Source organism: Fundulus heteroclitus, chromosome 13, assembly GCF_011125445.2.
Source record: "Fundulus heteroclitus isolate FHET01 chromosome 13, MU-UCD_Fhet_4.1, whole genome shotgun sequence".
Lineage (NCBI taxonomy): Eukaryota > Metazoa > Chordata > Actinopteri > Cyprinodontiformes > Fundulidae > Fundulus > Fundulus heteroclitus.
This window is the reverse complement of record NC_046373.1, coordinates 2,938,697-2,957,297: the sequence shown is the minus strand read 5'-3', so window position 1 is coordinate 2,957,297 and position 18,601 is coordinate 2,938,697. Positions and strand designations below refer to the sequence as shown.

Below are 18,601 nucleotides of genomic sequence, written 5' to 3'. Positions count from 1 at the left end.
ACCTGCACCCCATCCACCGCCCTAGTTAACGGTGGCTCCTACTCCTATAAATCAGCACTTTGTTACACAATCAGTATTTTTTAAAGACTCAAAAGTCCCTGAGGGTGTTGTTTTAAAGTTTGGGCTATAGGTAACCTTTTAAGACCTCCAAAATATTTCTAGAACCATGCACCATGACTGTTTTACAATCATAGAAGAACTCGGAAAAATGTTGACTCACAAATTGAATGTCCACAACTTTTAACAAAATTTTTATATGCTTCTTTCATTAGTACGCTTTAGCAGGGGATTAGAAACAGCATTAAGCAATTTAACAGATCACAAATTAATATTTAATCAACATCCTATCTCTCATCTAAGGCTGCTTACTAATGTGTTCAGGAGAGGATTTTTAAATTTGGAGGAGCAAACTGACCCGGACCTCAGATGGAAAGTTCTAGTGGCTTTGATTGCTGGATAAGGAGTTGTTCAGCCGAACAACGCGCCTTCTCTTGATGGCAAACCCAATGTCCCGTCGATGCCCCACTCACAAAGACTCACGCCTTGAGTCTCTGCCCTGATGTCCGTGCCTGAGGTGCTTCTCCTTGGCTCGAGAGGATGGTCTAACTCCGGAGCTGACATCTCGCAGGTGCAACTCGCATCTTCGGGGCATCTAGGTTCAGCTCATCGACCAGGTCAAACCACAGCAGTTCTTCTTGACAGGATTTGAAAAGTCGTTGGCCCATAATTGTGGAGGAACACAGTGAAATGGGAAACGGCTCAGTCCCGGTGCTTCTCAGAGACGGGTGTTCTCTCCTCGGCTCGTTGCTCTCCTTTTTACTGTCCGGGGTCCTTTGTTCTTCTGCTCCGTGCTGCCTGTCCCTTGAGACGAGAAAACTGAGCCCCGATCACACGGATAATCTTTTCTTTATCTTGTCACAGAACCGTTGGGAGGTTGCAACGCCTCGACCCCTCCCTTTGCATCGAGCAACAGCATCACATCTTCTCCTTTCTTGTTGACCTTTATTCTAATCAGCAAGTCAGGGGGTTTGAGTAACCAGTTCCTGTTTTTGACTGTTGAGATGAAGGTCGGGTTTCTTCTTCACAACGTTGCAAGGGCTCCTTGACTTTTACTCCACTCACCCATGTCAGGTTATGTTCCTCTTGTCTTTTCATTACGGGCAGACCACATCCTCCCCTCTTTTCGGACAGGTTATCTGCAAACATCTGTTTCTCTTCTATCCGTTGTTATCTTTTTCCATCCAGCATTCACTCACTCTTCCTCTTCTCTGAACACCCCAACTCCAGTTTCCACTCGGCCTGTCTGCACTAATACACTCATTGCTTTATTTATTTATCATAAGTACTTGATCCTTCTTAGAGAAAAGAAAAACAATCAGTCAATAATATAGTTCAATACAGAGAAAACAGTCGATTCAAACATACAATTACAGAGCTCTCTCCGTCCTCCCTTTTTCTTAACTTTACATATTCAATTCTCAATTTTGACAACCACAATACAACACGTTAAGGCCAGTTTAAAATCTCAACAATGGATTTAATTGTCTTGGGTTTGGAATACTGGCCTCTCACTCTGACAACATGATGATTACCCTGAGGGATGGGCAACATGGATTTAGAATTCTATCACAATATTTTGACGTGTTTATTGCAGTAACTATAAAGGTGAGAGTAAAAAAAAAAAAAGAGTAATTGCTGTGTGTTTGGTTATAAAGCTGTCTTTGCATAGTCAGAGCCTCAGAAATACAAAAACATTCGTCATTAGGTTGTGTTGTGATATCTCTAAACAGCATGCACCAATTGCATTCGATTATACTTTGAAAGAATTTTAATACTCTGATGTTTGTCAATCCTTTTATGGAACCAACATTACAAAGACAATTTTTTTCTTGACAAATAATGATTTTTGCCCTTCCCATTGTGTTTGCTCATTGCTGCTGTTAAATATTCTTATTTTGTTGTTGTGGAATAGAAATAAGAGGTTTTTTAATATTTAGGAGAGTTTAGTTATTTTCCTGTTTAATATGAATTAGTTACTTGGTTAGCCTCATTTCACAGATGAAGTTGAGGGAATGGGAGCATTGTTCATCGTTCCAGCTTCTCGCAAGATTAAAACTCTTTATGTTCCCGCAGTTCTCATTTGTTCTACCATTTGGCTCTCCGGAACTCCAGTAGCTTAAACAGAAAGAAAGACTGTGTCAAATATGTTTTTCTTTGCTTTCTTGCTTCTTGTTCGTCAAATACAGCACATTAACAGTACATTCTCATGTAAACATCTTTATTTTTAGATTGCTTATATTGTGCTAAATGTTACAGTTGAATTGATCATTGTAAAAACTGAGCAAAATTGTAAAAAAAAAAAAAAAAGTTTAAACAACATTAAAAACATATTTACCTGGTGGTCAATGGTGTCCCATCCACCCATTTCCATTTCCCCTCTGTTTCTAGGTCCGACAGTCCGATCCACATGTACTTGCGGAAATTATTTGCAAAATTCTTGGAAACAAATATTAAAACAGCAAAATTATTCACACTCTGGCAGGTTTAGACATAACCATATTTATATCCAGCAAAGAAATGTGTTTCATATCAGAAATGACACATGCATTTACAAAAAATAAGTAAAAAAATAAACAAACAAATAAGAGAATCTACAGAAGGGCTTCATCTATAAAACAAAAACATTTTTTGTTGTTGTTAACATTTAATGTCAAATAGTATGGATTGCCTTCTCATCCATCATCTAAAAAGCCTGTTTTTGCAGTTCAGCAATAAAATGCTGAACTATATATCCTTTGCTCTATCTCCAGTTTCTCCACCAGTGTCAAGTCGGGACTGCTCCAGAGCATCGAAGCGGTCAGGTGTATGAATAAGGGGCTTACTTGTAAGGGAAAAAATCATAAAGAAGTCACATAAACAAATAAACATGCTCACCTGTTCTTCTATGCTGTTAATAACCATCAGGTCTGCACCTTTTGACTGACAGTAACTTCTACTTTCTTCCCAGGTCCTTTTGGTAGGAGAAACAAAGTATGCACTGCCTCCAAAAAGCGTCCAGCCTGGTTGTTCTGGTAGGACAAACAGAGAATCTTACATTTTATGGTAATTTTCATACACATTAATGTACACAGCCATTGTGATCTTAAGTAACTTTATTTATTATTAATCCCTACGTTGTTGTATCTGTGCACGTGCCACTGTTCAGGCAGTAAATAACACATTTGTCACAAAGTTTAGCCAGAGAGTTTTGTTTCTTGTTAAAGTTGCAACTTAAAATGTTTTTATCAGAATGTCCCCTCCTCCCTCCTTCAGCAGGTTTTACTCACACACTTTACTAATTAAAATCCAGCATTATGATCTGAGGAGGCTAATTGGCAAAAAGAACAACCTTTGGCAAGTTTAGGCATGAAACAAAAAGTGCAGAAAAATGGAGAAACCACCATATGACTCATATATTTTAGTTATATTTCCATTTACAGGACTGTCTCAGAAAATTAATTTATTGTGATAAAGTTCTTTATTTTCTGTAATGCAATTAAAAAACATGAAATGTCATACATTCTGGATTCATTACAAATCAACTGAAATATCGCAAGCCTTTAATTGTTTTAATATCGCTGATTATGGCTTACAGCTGAAGAAAACTCAAAAATCCTATTTTAAAATATTTGAATATTTCCTCAGACCAAGTAAAAAAAAAATATAACAGCAAAACAAAATCAAACATTTGAAAATGTCCATTAATGCACTCAGAACTTGGTTGGGAATCCTTTTGCACAGATTACTGCATCAATGTGGCGTGGCATGGAGGCAATCAGCCTGTGGCATTGCTGAGGTGTTATGGATGCCCAGGATGCTTCAATAGCGGCCTTTAGCTCATTGGCATTGTTGGGTCTGGTGTCTTTCAGCTTCTTCTTCACAATACCCCACAAATTCTCTATGGGGTTCAGGTCAGGGGAATTGGCAGGCCAATCAAGGACAGTAATGCCATGGTCAGTACACCAGTTACTGTGAGAATCTTATGTCGTCTCTTAACCACTACCATACTTGGGATTTAATTTACTGAACCAAGCTGAGTGTTTTTCAAGGCTCAGGAAACCCTGCAGTGTTTCGAGTTAATTAGACGATTCAAGTGATTAGTTGAATAGCCTACTAGTATACTTTTTCACGATATTCTAATATTTTGAGATAGGATATTTGGGTTTCTTGAGCTGTAAGCCATAATCAGCGATATTAAAACAATAAAAGGCTTGCGATATTTCAGTTGATTTGTAATGAATCCAGAATGTATGACATTTCATGTTTTTTAATTGCATTACAGAAAATAAAGAACTTTATCACAATATTCTAATTTTCTGAGACAGTCCTGTATATTGTCCCTAGACATATTCAGTCTCTTCAGTCACTAACTGTTGTTGTGAATTCATTAGAGTGACTTCACCATTTGTTGTGTAACAATTTGAAATTTGGTTTAACAGCAGACATTTTGGCCCATTAGTTCAGAAAGCACCTAGAGTACAGGTTAATAGCCAATGCCGACCCCTATGTTAGTACTGTAACGATCCAAAAGATACATTAATTACTGGCAAACAACAAAAAAAATTGTGTTGTTCTATTTGTTAAACAGGGTGATAATTTAATCCAAGTGGGATAATTTGCTGGATAACCAGGTAAGAACCGAAACTTCATATCAAAAGGCTGAATTCTATGCAAGACAAAAGCAATAAAGACAAAAGTTGAAGTAAAATCCATGAAGCACAGTTTAGGTACAGGAAAATGCAGATGACTCGAGTAATAAAAAACATTATATTTCAGTGAAAGTGTGTTATTGTTGTGACAGGATGTCAGTGAAGATTGACACTCACTCAAAGCGTTGATCTTTGCCATCAGCTCATCTCTTTCTTGTGTGATTACTTTGGACATGGCCTCAATTTCTGAAACATAATGTGCATTTCATTACTTTATTCCATCAATGATTATTTAATGCTTCTTCTCCTTGAACAAGTCTAACATATTTGGTGCATGACTCTAGCAGCGGCACTAAGACACTCAGGAAAACACTGGCAAACAGGTGGGTTTGGGGACCCTATGAGGAAAATTTGTTTAGGTGATATAATTAACAAATAGTGAATTATGTGCTTGCACTGATTGAAGATGGAGAACCAAGTATTGTTCAGTCAGCTGCATATTTCTATTTCAACTTATTTGTTTATCTCAAGTCAAAAATCCAAAAATAAAAATACAAAAGATTAAAGAGAGAGACAAATTACAGGCTACAGTGTTATGCTTGTCTTTCTCTTCTTTTATTTAATTTATTTATTTATAATAATAATTGAACTGTATATTTATAGAACATGATGCAGAGAAAGGAAGAGGAAAAAACCCAATACAAAACTAGTTTAAAATAGAGAGTTTGATTCCAATACTTACGTGACTTTGTTTTCATCAAGCTGTCTCTTTCTTCAGTCAAGGAATTCTGTTGGGAGGCTGATTTTAGAGAAAAAGTTATCAAGGGTAAATTTAAGTTTTACAAATCTTGATTATTTTGATTCACATCTCAGAAAGTAAAATTATATACACATTTCTAAGACCTTTAACTTTATACTTTATATATCACCCAAAGTGCCGGTCAAATTGGGGTTCTTATTGATGCATTTGAATTGTTCTTTTTTCAGGATGATATAGTGATGCAAGACACAATTACAATTACAAATACATACATTTGTGTATATATGTATGGTTTCAACCTGACTTTGTAAAAATCCATTGGATTTCTAATATTTAACTTGTGCACAGTAAAGGTAAAATATATGTTAAAGTCAAAAATAATTGATAACAATAAACAACATTCTGACTGTCGCTGTTTAAATGTTTTGGTCTCTGTTCATCCAAAACGCTTCTGATTGTTGGAACTTAATTTTTATACTAACCCAAATCATTGAGCTTCCTGTTGAGTTCGTCTGCATCTTCTCTTAAGGTATTACTATTGGCTTCGATATCTGAAACACAATTTTGGTCATGTTTACAAACGCAGTCAGAAAACCCACGTTAGGTTGCAGCAGAACTTCATAAGAATTGTGCAGAACAACCAAGAGCTCCAAAGCAAATATGGACGTCTTATGGCAATTATAAAGAGGTTGGCTGCAAAAGGAAATTTCCCAGGGAACCAAAACGGAGCTTGATTGCAAAAGCAGATTGAGGATTTATTTGGGGTGTGGTGGAGTAGAGGGAACATTATATTTATACATAAACTATTTATAATTTTATCATTGCACTCACCAAAGTTGATCTTCTTGAGATCATCTCTCTCTTTAGTCATGGAGGCAAGCTGTGAAACTATTATTTGGACATGAAAGATTAGTGGTAATATTGTTAGTAACTTTTTTAAACACTACATTTATAATCATAATATGAAATCAAATGTAATATGAAATAACGTACTTCTTCAGTTTGTTTAGTTTTAACTATTTGCTTTATAATTTTACGCTTAGATGATTTATTTTTCCATTCATTGCTTCTAAAACTAAAAAACTAATTTACCGGGAAACCATCTCCTCTCATACATACCAAACACATTCAGCTCTCTCATCAGCTCGTCTCTCTCCCCAGTCACATTTTTGTGATCGGACTGGATATCTGAAAGGAAATGCTGATAATTAGATTTTTATACATGGAACAAACCATTTTTGGTTTTAAATTTGTTCTATAGTACAGTGTGGCCCCTGGGTAACTGAGAAGCATGTTCTCTGACTTGCCTTGAAAATGTGTGTTTCCCTCTCTGAATCTTAGTGGAAAATGTATTTTATATTTATTGGAAACTTACTTTTTATGGTCCTGATCAGTTTTTCACTCTCCTCTGTCAGATTCTTCAGACTGGCCTCAATACCTGAATAGAAGTTTACTAATTTATGACATCCACACGTCCAAAAACAATTCCCTGTCCTATACTTGACTGTCTATAAAATAAATACCTAATTACTATAGTTCAATAAACAAACAAACGAAAAAAAAAAAACATAAAATATCTTCAATTGATGTGATAAACTCACAAACACAATTCCCTGGAAAATTTTTGGTACCCTTTGAACTTCTCCACATTTTGTCATGCCATCACCATAGCCGCCATGTATGTGTGACAGGCGCACACAAAAAGTGCATTATGAAGTAAAATGAAAGTAAATGATCCATGGCGTTTAAAGCTTTTACTAAAAATGTGCATTGGTATTATAGACCCCCTAAATCAGTTTCTTGTGGAACCACATTTTTTTCAAATTGCAGCGTAACATCTTTTAGGATATGTTTCCAGCGTTAGAGATTTTAATTTGTGCCCATTCTGCTTTCCTCAAACTCAACCAAATTTGAATGGGAGAGTTGTCCATTTTAGTCTCCTTTGGGATAAATAATAGATTTTGAATTAAACTAAAACTTTCCTTTGTGGTAGAGCTTATAGTCACAGTGGCTTCAGTCTTCCTCGGCGGTCTCTATAGGTATGTGTCTACAGGCTTTAGCTGCTAGAACAAAACATTTTCTGTCACTCTGCTACTTTCTGCCATTAACTCTGTTTCTCTTCACATAAGTTACGTCTTGCCTTTCTGGGATTTCTTTGTTCTTTTACGTGTTCCTGGAGGACGCCGAAGGCAGAGTTATTACTGCAATTATTGATAACTTCTGTTTTGATATAGGATAAACTTGGGCTTAATTTATTGTTATTCAGATTCTACATAATTCATGGCTAAAGAACGCTGAATGCTGGAATTCAATCAAAAGGTAATTCAGCAAAGTATCTGTTTAATGGAGTGCACACATATGCAACCGTGTTATTGAAAAGAAAAAACGTGTTATTTTTATATCTTTTTCCTTTAACAGCTTTTCAGGGGATGGATATAGTATATATGTCAGATTAAATGTAGAAAAGGTTCTAAAAATATTTAAAGGCTTGAGAAATTTTTTAAAACTCAAATATGACTGCTGGTTAATTCATTTTTTATAGATCAAACTCCAAATTGGGGGTGAAATGTAGAAAAAAAACAACAGTTGATAATTTGAAATTGTGTATTTTGTTCCATTAACCTACATTTGATACTTCAGCTACAGCAAAACATTATCTCTCTTGCTGCTCCACACATTATCATCAAATGCAGTCACAATTCATCTATCGCTGTTCTGTTCACATTTTACAATATTATATTGTATTGTTTCCTGAATAAATACTGTTTACATAATGAAATATTAATATTATACAACTAATAAAATAAATAACTTTAAATTAAAGTCAATCACATGTTAATGATCTTACCAAGGTTAATCTTCTTCATCTCCTCTCTCTCGTTAGTCAGGGAACTAAGATTTGAAACTGGGATTTTGACAGGAAAAGTTATTCACCGCATCGGCAGCAATGGTGATGCACACGCACACACACACGCACACACACACACACACACACACACACACACACACACACACACACACACACACACACACACACACACACACACACACACACACACACACATAGTATTATTGCTTTTCTCTAACAAACTGTTCTCTTTTGACTACCTACCAAGGTTGTTGATTTCTTTCTTCAGTTCATCTCTCTCTTCGGTCAGATTTTTGTTGTTGGCGTCTATAACTGAAAATTAAAGCTCATAATTATTTTTGTTGCTGTTGTGACTTCTTGTAAACTTTTCATTCTTAGCTTACTTACCATGGATGGTTCTGGTCAGCATTTCTCCCACGTCTGTCAGATTTCCCAGGCTTGCCTCGATAGCTTGACAGAGGTTTGATCAGATTACTGACTTTACCAGTTTATTTCATGTCATACATCAACACTTACAGAAACATCTGACGATGTCTCATCTTTAATTAACAGTTATAAAATATTTGCCTTAATGCTTTATATGAGGTTAAAGATTGAGGGATCATTAATGTTATACAGTATTTTCCTCAATAAACTTACCAATGTTAGTCTCCTTCAACCCATCTCTCTCCTCAGTCAGGGCACTAAGGTCTAAAGCTGTCATTTTGATAAGAAAAGGTTATTCACTCTCTTGCTAGTTATTGCAGCACATTAACCATTCATAGCCAAAATGTTAAAAAACAATCCTTCAGATTCTTAAATTGCAGACTAAATATAATTTTATAAATCATAGTCTCTTTAGCTCATTAGAAATTGTAACCTATCGGGTCTAAACCTGGCAATTCCTTTGCTAAACACAGATGATCATTAAGTTTTTTTTTACTCACTCAGGTTTTTAAGTTCCTTCTTCAGCTCATCCCTCTGTTCAGTAAGAATTTTGTTATTGGCCTCAGTACCTGAAAAGGAAAATACACTTAAAAATAAGAACAACAACAACAATAATAATAATAATAATAATAATAATAATAATAATAATAATAATAATAATAATAATAATAATAATAATAATAGTAAATTATATCGAATAAACTGATGTTTTATTTTGTATTGATAAAATTTACAATAAGTAAGTTCAAAAGTTTTCTGACATTTGTCATCCAACTCTTTTTAAATGTTTCCTCTTTGAGTAAGTGTAGTATACGGTCATATTCAATGAATTAGAATATGCATTTCTAAAAGGTTTGTTTGACAGATTAAAAGTACCTTTTGAAAAACACAACTTTCCACGGCATTGTGCTTTTCTCTGTAATGTTTTCGTTTATGTTTTGTTCATGTACATCACTTTGAATTGTCCTGTTGATGAAATGTGCTTTAAAAAGAAACTTGCCTTGCCTTATAGCTGGTATTAAATATACTTTTCATTAAGCTGGCATTTCTGCATGAACAGTCTTGTTTTATTGGTCTGAAGTAATATTCTGATCTTAAAGGTGGAAACAATCATAATTAACAGGAAAAAGAGGCTTTAAAACATTGTCAGTGATGATCTATATGTGGCTCTCTTTGTGAACTGTTACTGAAATAAATTAACTTTTCACTAATATTCAAATTTACTGAATATGACTTAACTTTTACACTGCAGTGACATACTTACCACTGATGGTCCTGATCAGTCTTTCCTTCTCTGCAGTCAGACTATTCAGACTGGACTGCATACCTGAACGACAATTTCACAACATTTGCACTCTGTTTTGAACTTTCAGAAGTGTGTACAACCTTATCAAGGCACCAGGCTGTTGTGATGTAAAAGAAATGTGACTCTAATAAATCATGTCAAAACTTTCTCCACATAGAATTTGTATTCATCCTGTACAATTCCAGTGAAATTCATCAAATTTATCTGAGACATTAGTGTAAAATTTGCATTGGTGTTACACCTATAAACAAATGTTGTTTTTTAAGTACCATTCCTCATGATTTCAGTCTTTTTGAGTTTGTACCTAACATTAACTAGAGAATATTAGATTAACCTTCTTGTTCAGCTATCCAAACAGGATTTTCCTGATGGGGACTAATTTGCATCCTTTAGCTCAAGCAACAGCGGGCAGAGAGGCCACCAATAATTAAAGGGCCCTCACTGTCAAAAAGTATCAGTCAGGAGGAAATGGACCACAGTGTTATGTATCCACCTTTGCAGTGTGACGGGGCTCACCTTAACCCATGTTCTGTCAAAAATATAGGTCAGTAAGGATAATACAAAAAAAACGGGAAATTTAAAAAAAAAAAATAAAGAAAGAAAGTGACAGATTGATAGCAGCATAGAAGGAACTGCAGTCATTCCCAACAAGTTCTGATTGCAAGACAGACTTATTTTTTTTTTTGCCAAAGTGAACCTTAAGGCCTGGCTAAAATCTCCCGAAACTTTAGGAAAGAATGTGGTCCGATCTGAAGGAACCCAACTGAAGCTTTTGGTCCACAGGTATGTTTGGCACATAACCAGCACACACACAGTGAAAGATGGTGGTGGCAGCATCGAGCTCTATTGTTACTTCTTCCTAGAGATAGAAATGTGATGTTCCAAATACCAGGCAGTTTTGAACTGAAACCCTTCAGGAAAGCTGAAGATAAAGAGGATTTTAATAGTTTCAGCATCAAACGGACTCCAAGCACACACAACACACATTGGGAGGGCTTTAGCAGAAATAAATAAAGAAATATTGACTTCAAACTTGATAGACTTGGATAACTTACAGTTAAATGGCATGTGGGATGATCATAGATTTCAATTAGAGTAGACTGAACAATGAAATGAAATAAAAATGTGCTTCAACAAACAATTTATGGGTGTGCATACTTTTGCAATTAAATGTTTAAACGTTTTCATTTAAAAAAAATATTTTGCAGGGCAAATTAAGGTGGAAAAAGTTTTGAAATGATTGATCATGGTCTCATTTGACTAAAACCTGTAAGTTTTACATGCTCGTGTACAGTTTTTTTTAAGCCACCTGACTTTTATAATAAAAGAGATTGTTCATTATAACAGCCTAATAATGACAAAATTCATACATACCAAAGTTGGTCTTTTTCAGTCTATCTCTCTCCATTGTCAGAGAAATACGTTGTGAAACTGTAACAACAGTGCAACATTTTTAATAAATTGCTCATATTCTCACTGATATGAAAAACATCTAGCATTTTATGCAGAACATTATATGGTGCATATAATGCACCATATGGTGACCTCTAATTTTTCACTTCTAAGAAAGTTTACAATTTGGGGGAATCTAGAGCTTCCGCAAGCTTTGCTCAGAACGACCATTGTAGCTGCAAAATGGAAAAAATAAAACTTTACACAACATTGGCTGTTTTTATATCATGTGTTCAATTCTGGCTAAACGATCGACAGTCATTCATGCTTAATTGTTCAAAACTCGTTTCTACTTCTAGATTTTTATATGTGTTATTTTTATCCAACGACACTAAATATGATACGTTATTTGTCGGCAAGATAACGTGTGTGGGTCTGTGAGGATAAAATGTACTTTCTCGGACACTGTTTTGGATATGAGATGTATTTACACTTCTATTGGAATAATATCTGTATATCAACCCTTTAGTTAGGGCAGCTTAAGCTATAAAACACAGCAATGTCTTATTTTCTCATTTTGTTTAAACATACTGTAATAAATAAATTAATCTACAAATATTTGCATCAGTGAGATATTGTTTTGATCCATGATTCATGCTAGGGTTGGTTTCATGCTTACCAGAGTCCCTTAGATTCCTCCTCAGCTGCTCTCGTTCTTCAGTCAGATTCTTGTTAGTTATGTTGAATTCTAAGACAAAATATCAACAGCTCCAGTTACATCAATTAACACATCCTTTGTATTTCGCCACACACATACACTGTATAAAATCCTTTTAGATTAAATATTTGCTAATATTTCTGCATTAACTGGATAAAGTCAAACAAACCAAAAATAATAATTGAACAAATATTTACTCTTTTTCATAATAAAACATGAATTTAGCTTGAATGCAGCAAACAGAGAACAACGAGGACATTTGTTTTACTGCATCACTTCCCATACTTCTACAATCTCTCAATGGTGATTTATAAGAATTTTAAACACACTGTCTTTATATGATGATGTTTCATGACAACTGCTTTTTATTAGTCAAAAAAATCATATTCTTTAAATATAATTGCTTCTAACAGTTGCAGGTATTTTTAATGATCCCATATAAATAAATGTTACTTAAATTACTGCTCATCTTCGAAAGGTCTTCGGAACCTTGATAGAAAGCATAGATCCCTAAATCAAGGAAATACCCATGACTGTTAAATGCAAATCTGGTGGCTAATGACAAAAAAATTGGTCATCATTAGGTTCTTTCAACAGGAAACTGGTCAAAGACACATAATGATCAAATCAACAATGAACTGGTTTAACAGATAAATCAACCCTCTACCCTTTAAACAGAAGACCCAACACCTTGGCTTATCATGAGAGTTTCTGCTTAAAGGGACAATTTACTCACTTTCTCACTACCTGAATGTTCCTTAAAACGGGGTTGTATAGCATCGACAGAAGCAGTGCCAATATTTGTACGTGTCAACGTGTGACCTCAATATGTATTCTGTCCCGAAATGAGACAAATCAATGCACCACAGTTGTACCATTGTTTTGATATCATGTCTTTCTCTTTGGTCCCAAAGTTGCTGCAATACTGTAAACTGAAGCTAAAGTGTGATTTTTTTTTTGGCTGTCTTGACACAGTTGAATAATGTGAAAAACCTTATAGCTTATGTAACATCACATCTTTCAGATTTACAAACTTTTCCTCAAGAATTGGAAGATTTAAAAAAAAAACAAAAAAAAAAAACAGAACAATTTTAACAATTTAATGGTTAACCGCTGCTTGCTATCTGTTTAACACAGCTACAGTGGCTTGCGAAAGTATTCAATCCGCATGGCTTTTAACCTGTTTTGTTCCAACATGTAATTTTATTGTGAAATAAAGTCCTCCTGTGTGCAATCTAAATGTCACATGGTCTATAAGTATAAGCCCAGAGGTTGAAGCATCACTAAGCAAGAGGCATTACACCATGAAGACCAAGGAGCTCCCCAAACAAGCCAGGGACAAAGTTCCTCCGAAGCACCATCAAATTCATCATCTTTAAATGGAAAAAATGCTGTCTGGGGCACCCCAAACATACCCATCAAGCCAAGAACACTTCATACTATGGGTGTGTGTGTTTCAGCAGCAGGGACTGGTCTGAGTGGAGGGAAAGATGGATGATGCTGAATACAAGAATATTCATGAGTCATTCTGCCTGTGGTTTAGGACTGGAATGGAGGATCACATTTAAATGTGTCTAAATTGGCCTTGTCAAAGTCCAGAAATCAATCCAATTGACAATCTGTGGGTAGACTTGAAGACGGCTGTTCACAAGAGAGAACCATTGTTTGCTTTCATTGTTAGTGTAGTTTATTCATTATGCTCACCAAAGTTGGTTGTCCTCAGTTCACTTTTCTCCTTCTCACTCAGGGTTTTATGCTGGGAAGCTGCTGCTTGGCATAATAATAATAATAATAATAATAATAATAATAATAATAATATATATATATATATATATATATATATATATATATATATATATATATATATATATATATATATATATATATATGTGTGTGTGTTTTCCAAACAACAATAAAATAACATAATAAATAACAAACAGAACACTTCATTTTATTAATCATATAATGTGTGCAAATTATTCTTCCCATAAAACCTTAAGTGATCAAAAACCACAAAACACTATAATGCCCAAACATTATTTTTTGTCATAGATATTTGGTAACTCTTGTGGTCACAATAGTCCATTATGAAAGTGTAACTACTATCATGGTGATGGAAGTCACATCCACGTAACAGCAGTAAGAGGTACAAATGTATAACAGATGTGAGATGTCATGAGATAAGCCTTTTTTCATAAACTAATGAACTTATACATTTCCCCTTTGGCATTATTGTTCTTCAGGATTGAATCAGTTTTCTGAAATAAAACTCTCAAAGAAATGCAAACAAATATTCTGTACATAAGTCAGTTCTGTCTACATGAACACATTAAACGTTATTAGATATCCCTGGTGAGGCATTCAGAAAACTGCAACCTAATTCATCTAGCTATATGCAAAATCTCTAAAAAGCAATTTATAAATCTGAATTTTACTCATTAAGGTCTACTCACAAATAGCAAGAAAAATGATAAACGTTAGCTGTAGGAGACATAAAAGTCCAAAGGTCATTGCAACCACTTTGTACCGCTGAGTTTCTGTGAAAAAAACAAACAAAAAAAAAAACATGAATGATTTAAACCCTGAAGAGGACATCAGCGATATAAACTGAAAATGCATGTATAACAAGCATGAAAACCGGTATTTGTTGGGAAGAAAAAAACAACATTAAGAGGGGTTTTCAATAAACTGGAGCCATTTGTTGTCATAGTTTGAGTTGTGTTTTAGTTTTGGTTCTGTCTTAGTTTGGTTTATATCATAGTTTGGGTTTTGGTTTGATTTTGTACATTGATTCTGTTTATGTAATCAGGTTATTACATAAACTTATAGTTAGAGTGGCTCATACCCTGAGCTATCTCTATAGTTGTGCTGTGATAGGCCTAGGCTGCTGGAGGACATCAGGGTCTAATTTTCTCACTCTACTGATTTCTACTGTTCTTCAGTCTACTGTTCTCCAGTTTTGCATTGTATTACATTGAAATGACTGTCGTCATTTCAGCTTTTAACTTTTTGCTCTCTCTCTTTTTCTTCATAGTAGGTACACCTGGTCTGGCGTTCTGTTAACTGTGACATCATCCAGAGAAGACGGCTCACCCGCTACTACCATCTAATGTAGAACAGATTACTAGATCAATGTGTGCTTCTGTGCTTTTTTGTTTCTCTTGTTGTGTCTCTGTTCTGTCTTCTGTAACCCCAGTCGGTCGAGGCAGATGACTGTTCATACTGAGCCCGGTTCTGCTGGAGGTTTTCCTTCCCGTTAATGGGGAGTTTTTCTTCCCACTGTCGCTTCATGCTTGCTCAGTATGAGGGATTGCAGCAAAGCCATGGACAATGCAGACGACTCTCCCTGTGGCTCTACGCTTCCCCAGGAGTGAATGCTGCTTGTCGGGACTTTGATGCAATCAACTGGTTTCCTTATATAGGAAATTTTTTGACCAATCTGTATAATATGATTGAACTTGATTTTGTAAAGTGCCTTGAGATGACATGTTTCATGATTTGGCGCTATATAAATAAAATTGAATTGAATTGAATTGAATTATTTGTGTTCTGCCACTGTTTAGTTTGAGTTTTCTTTTGTTCCTGTATGTGCAGTTATTGTTTAGGTTTGGTTTCTGATCTGTCCTTGTTTTGGGCCTCGGCACTGATGACTGGTCTAAATTACTTACTCTGCACACCTGCCTAGCTCCACCCCTCCTGCAATCACCTCTCACTGGTTTTACCTGTTTCCACCTCTATATAAACTGTTCAGTCCAGACACCAGTGCCAGGTCACCTTGTTGAGTTTGTTCATGGTACGAGTGAGTCTTATTCAGTTTAGTATCTGTTTCTGTTCGTTTTTTTGGGTTTTGACCCTATTTCCCCCAGAGAGATCTGAGCAATTCTGTTCCTGCCTTTGCCTTCCCAGCTGGACTGTTTGTTTTTTCTGCTGTCTTTGGTACAACGGTCTTTTTCGTTTTTGTCCCTGCTTTTGATTTTTTGTTATTAAATAACCTGTTCTGAACCTTTGCTGGTCTGGCTGAATATTGGGTCCTCTGTCTCAGTTCATTACATTTGTTGCATTCAAAGAGGTAACTTAGGCTACGTTCACACTGCAGCCTGAAGTGACCCAATTCAGATTTTATTTATTTTTTTGCCCATATGAGACCTGGATCTGATCTTTTCATGACAGTCTGAACGACACAGATCGGATTTTTTCAAATGCGAACCAGGCCACTTGGATATGTGATCCTGAATCCGATACGTATTGGATCTTTTCAAATGTGACGTGTGTCTGTACGGCCGGGTCGCATTCATCTGACCTACGTCTTTGATACTTGACAAACGTCATTAACGGTGGACCTGGCTATGCCAAAGAGGTTGGCAAAAAAAAAAAAAAAAAAAGAGGTTGGCTATTGTGTGGTAACAAACACCTGTTGCAAGTCAATACAGCCCCACGGCAACGCGTTTACTTGCTGCTATGGCCGCCGAAGATGTGTGTTTTTACGTGAGAGCGCTAAAGTTCAGACGCACATAAAGGTTGCCTTTGTCATTCGAAAATTATGAATGAAGTCCTTATCTGTAAAGCCGCTCACATCACTAAAATTTGGTTCTCTTCCTTTTCGATCTTCTTCAAAAGATTGCGTTGGTAATGTGCTGGCTCCGGTTGGAGAATAACGTAAAGAACGCAAGACACGCTGCAGCATTACGATCCATAGACATCATATACGTATATGATGTATATCGTACATATCGTATATGATGTCTGTGTTACGATCCATGTTTACTTCCGCAAACAATGAGCACGCTTGCTACGTATGACGTCATCGCGTCCTCTACTGCACACGCCGGACACTTAGGTGTATGAATGCAGTTCACATAGGAGATCACATACAAGTTGCATATATTTGGAAATGTGAACGGACACCCAAAAAAATCAGATTTCATAAAAAAATCGCAATTGAGCATCAAGGCCTGCAGTGTGAACGTAGCCTTAGAAAATAATTAGTAAAACAGGCTTTACATTATTATTATTTTTTATTCAAAGAAATCTGTTAATTTGGAGGTTCATCAGTGATAAATGTTATGTTTTAAGCTATGTTTTAGCATTTGTGATGTATTTCTTTTTGTCATGAGGCCCAGAATTCCATAATTTTTGTTGAGTTCATTTTAAAATTAACTGATTTAAATGATCTTACCCCACCTTCCTTCTCTTAATTTCCCCTTCTCTGCTCCTCGGGTCAGCTGAACAGCAGCTCCTGTAGGTATCGAGGTCAGAGAAGGCTCAGAGGGGACAGGGCTTTCTCTAGTGCTACTTGTTTTTGGAATAACCTACACCTGCAAACTAGATGCTCCTTCACTCCCTATTTTTAAAATTTTAAATCGGTCTTTGACATTAGTGAGACTAGTTGCTCACAATAACGTTTTTGTTGCTGAACATGGACTTAAAATATTTTCCAGAGTAAAGAAAATAAAAACATGCCAAACAATTTATACCAACAGGGAATTTGATATAAGGGAGCCGCATTGGGCACTTTTTTTTAAGTTGCTGTTTTACAGAGAATTCGGTCTGCAGTAATAGAAATTACTTTGTTTCGTTAAACTATTAGATTTTTAGATTGTGGCTTACTCTTGTAGGGTTATCACTGTTGTTAATTTACCTTTATATTTTAAAAACAGTTTGACTTAACATTATTAAAGGAGATTTTTGTCTTACCAGAGGTGGCTTTGCGGTTTTCATCTGAGCAGCTCTTCTGTACATCATCACAGGTATAAAGAGTATCACTGAATTTCTCATATACTACACTTGTTTCGTAAAGTTCGTTATGAAAAAACATCTCTAGTTTTCAACAGCAAGTCTTCGTCTATAGGTCTCTTTGCTGAAGACAGCCTTTGCCTCTTGATGTAACTACAACAAGCAGTGAGATTGAAGTGATTCTCCTATTGCGTGAAATACAACTTCCTCATTCGTTGGGCATGCGACTTTTCCCACCAATTTAACAGATTTACCAAAGAAAGAAAGAAAACCTTGGTGCATTCAGCAAATATTTCTGCTGCATCAGGCATATGTCCTCAGTTCTGGGCTAACTGAAAACCACACAGCCAAGGTAGTAGTTATAGTAATTTAAAGGGAACTTTAATGCTTTCTTGTCCTTTTAAGTTAGGGTAGGTCTGTAGGCTATACAAAACAGTTTTTGTACAAAATGTTTTGTATTTAGTGGGTAGCACTGTTGCCTTGCAGCAAGAAGGTTCTGGGTTCAAATCCAACCCTGGGCCTTTCTGCATTGAGTTTGCATGCTCTCCCTGTGTATGCGTGGGTACTCCGGCTTCCTCCCACAGTCCAAAAACACGACTGTTCGGTTAATTGGCCTCTCTAAATTATCCTTCGGTGTGAGGGTGTGCGTGAATGGTTGTTTGTCCTGTCTGTCTCTGTGTTGCCCTGCGACAGACTGGCGACCTGTCCA

The 18,601-nt window shown here is 35.9% G+C and overlaps 1 protein-coding gene across 1 annotated transcript; it reads right to left on the bottom strand.

The window, feature by feature from the left end:
• Window positions 1-249: 249 nt before the first annotated feature.
• On the bottom strand, window positions 250-18,301 carry LOC105934259 (CD209 antigen-like). Its single transcript, XM_036144890.1, has 20 exons — window positions 17,854-18,301; window positions 14,613-14,696; window positions 13,864-13,926; window positions 12,121-12,189; window positions 11,424-11,480; window positions 10,008-10,070; window positions 9,244-9,312; window positions 8,957-9,013; window positions 8,705-8,767; window positions 8,561-8,629; window positions 8,297-8,353; window positions 6,824-6,886; window positions 6,568-6,636; window positions 6,280-6,336; window positions 5,931-5,999; window positions 5,431-5,487; window positions 4,866-4,934; window positions 2,935-3,068; window positions 2,396-2,496; window positions 250-2,175 (listed from the first exon to the last, which is right to left on the bottom strand). Exons 1-20 carry the CDS (start codon window positions 17,972-17,974, stop codon window positions 2,034-2,036), a joined length of 1,533 nt encoding a protein of 510 aa, XP_036000783.1. The 5' UTR covers window positions 17,975-18,301; the 3' UTR covers window positions 250-2,033.
• Between the last annotated feature and the right edge of the window lie 300 nt (window positions 18,302-18,601).

Coding starts and splice junctions, on each gene's coding strand:
- LOC105934259 (XM_036144890.1), bottom strand. CDS start 17,974: ATGTTTTTTCATAACGAACTTTACGAAACAAGTGTAGTATATGAGAAA. Junction 10,071..11,423: donor ACTGAAAAAGACCAACTTTG/GTATGTATGAAT, acceptor ATTGTCGTTCAG/GTATGCAGTCCAGTCTGAAT. Junction 8,768..8,956: donor GTTGAAGGAGACTAACATTG/GTAAGTTTATTG, acceptor ACCTCTGTCAAG/CTATCGAGGCAAGCCTGGGA.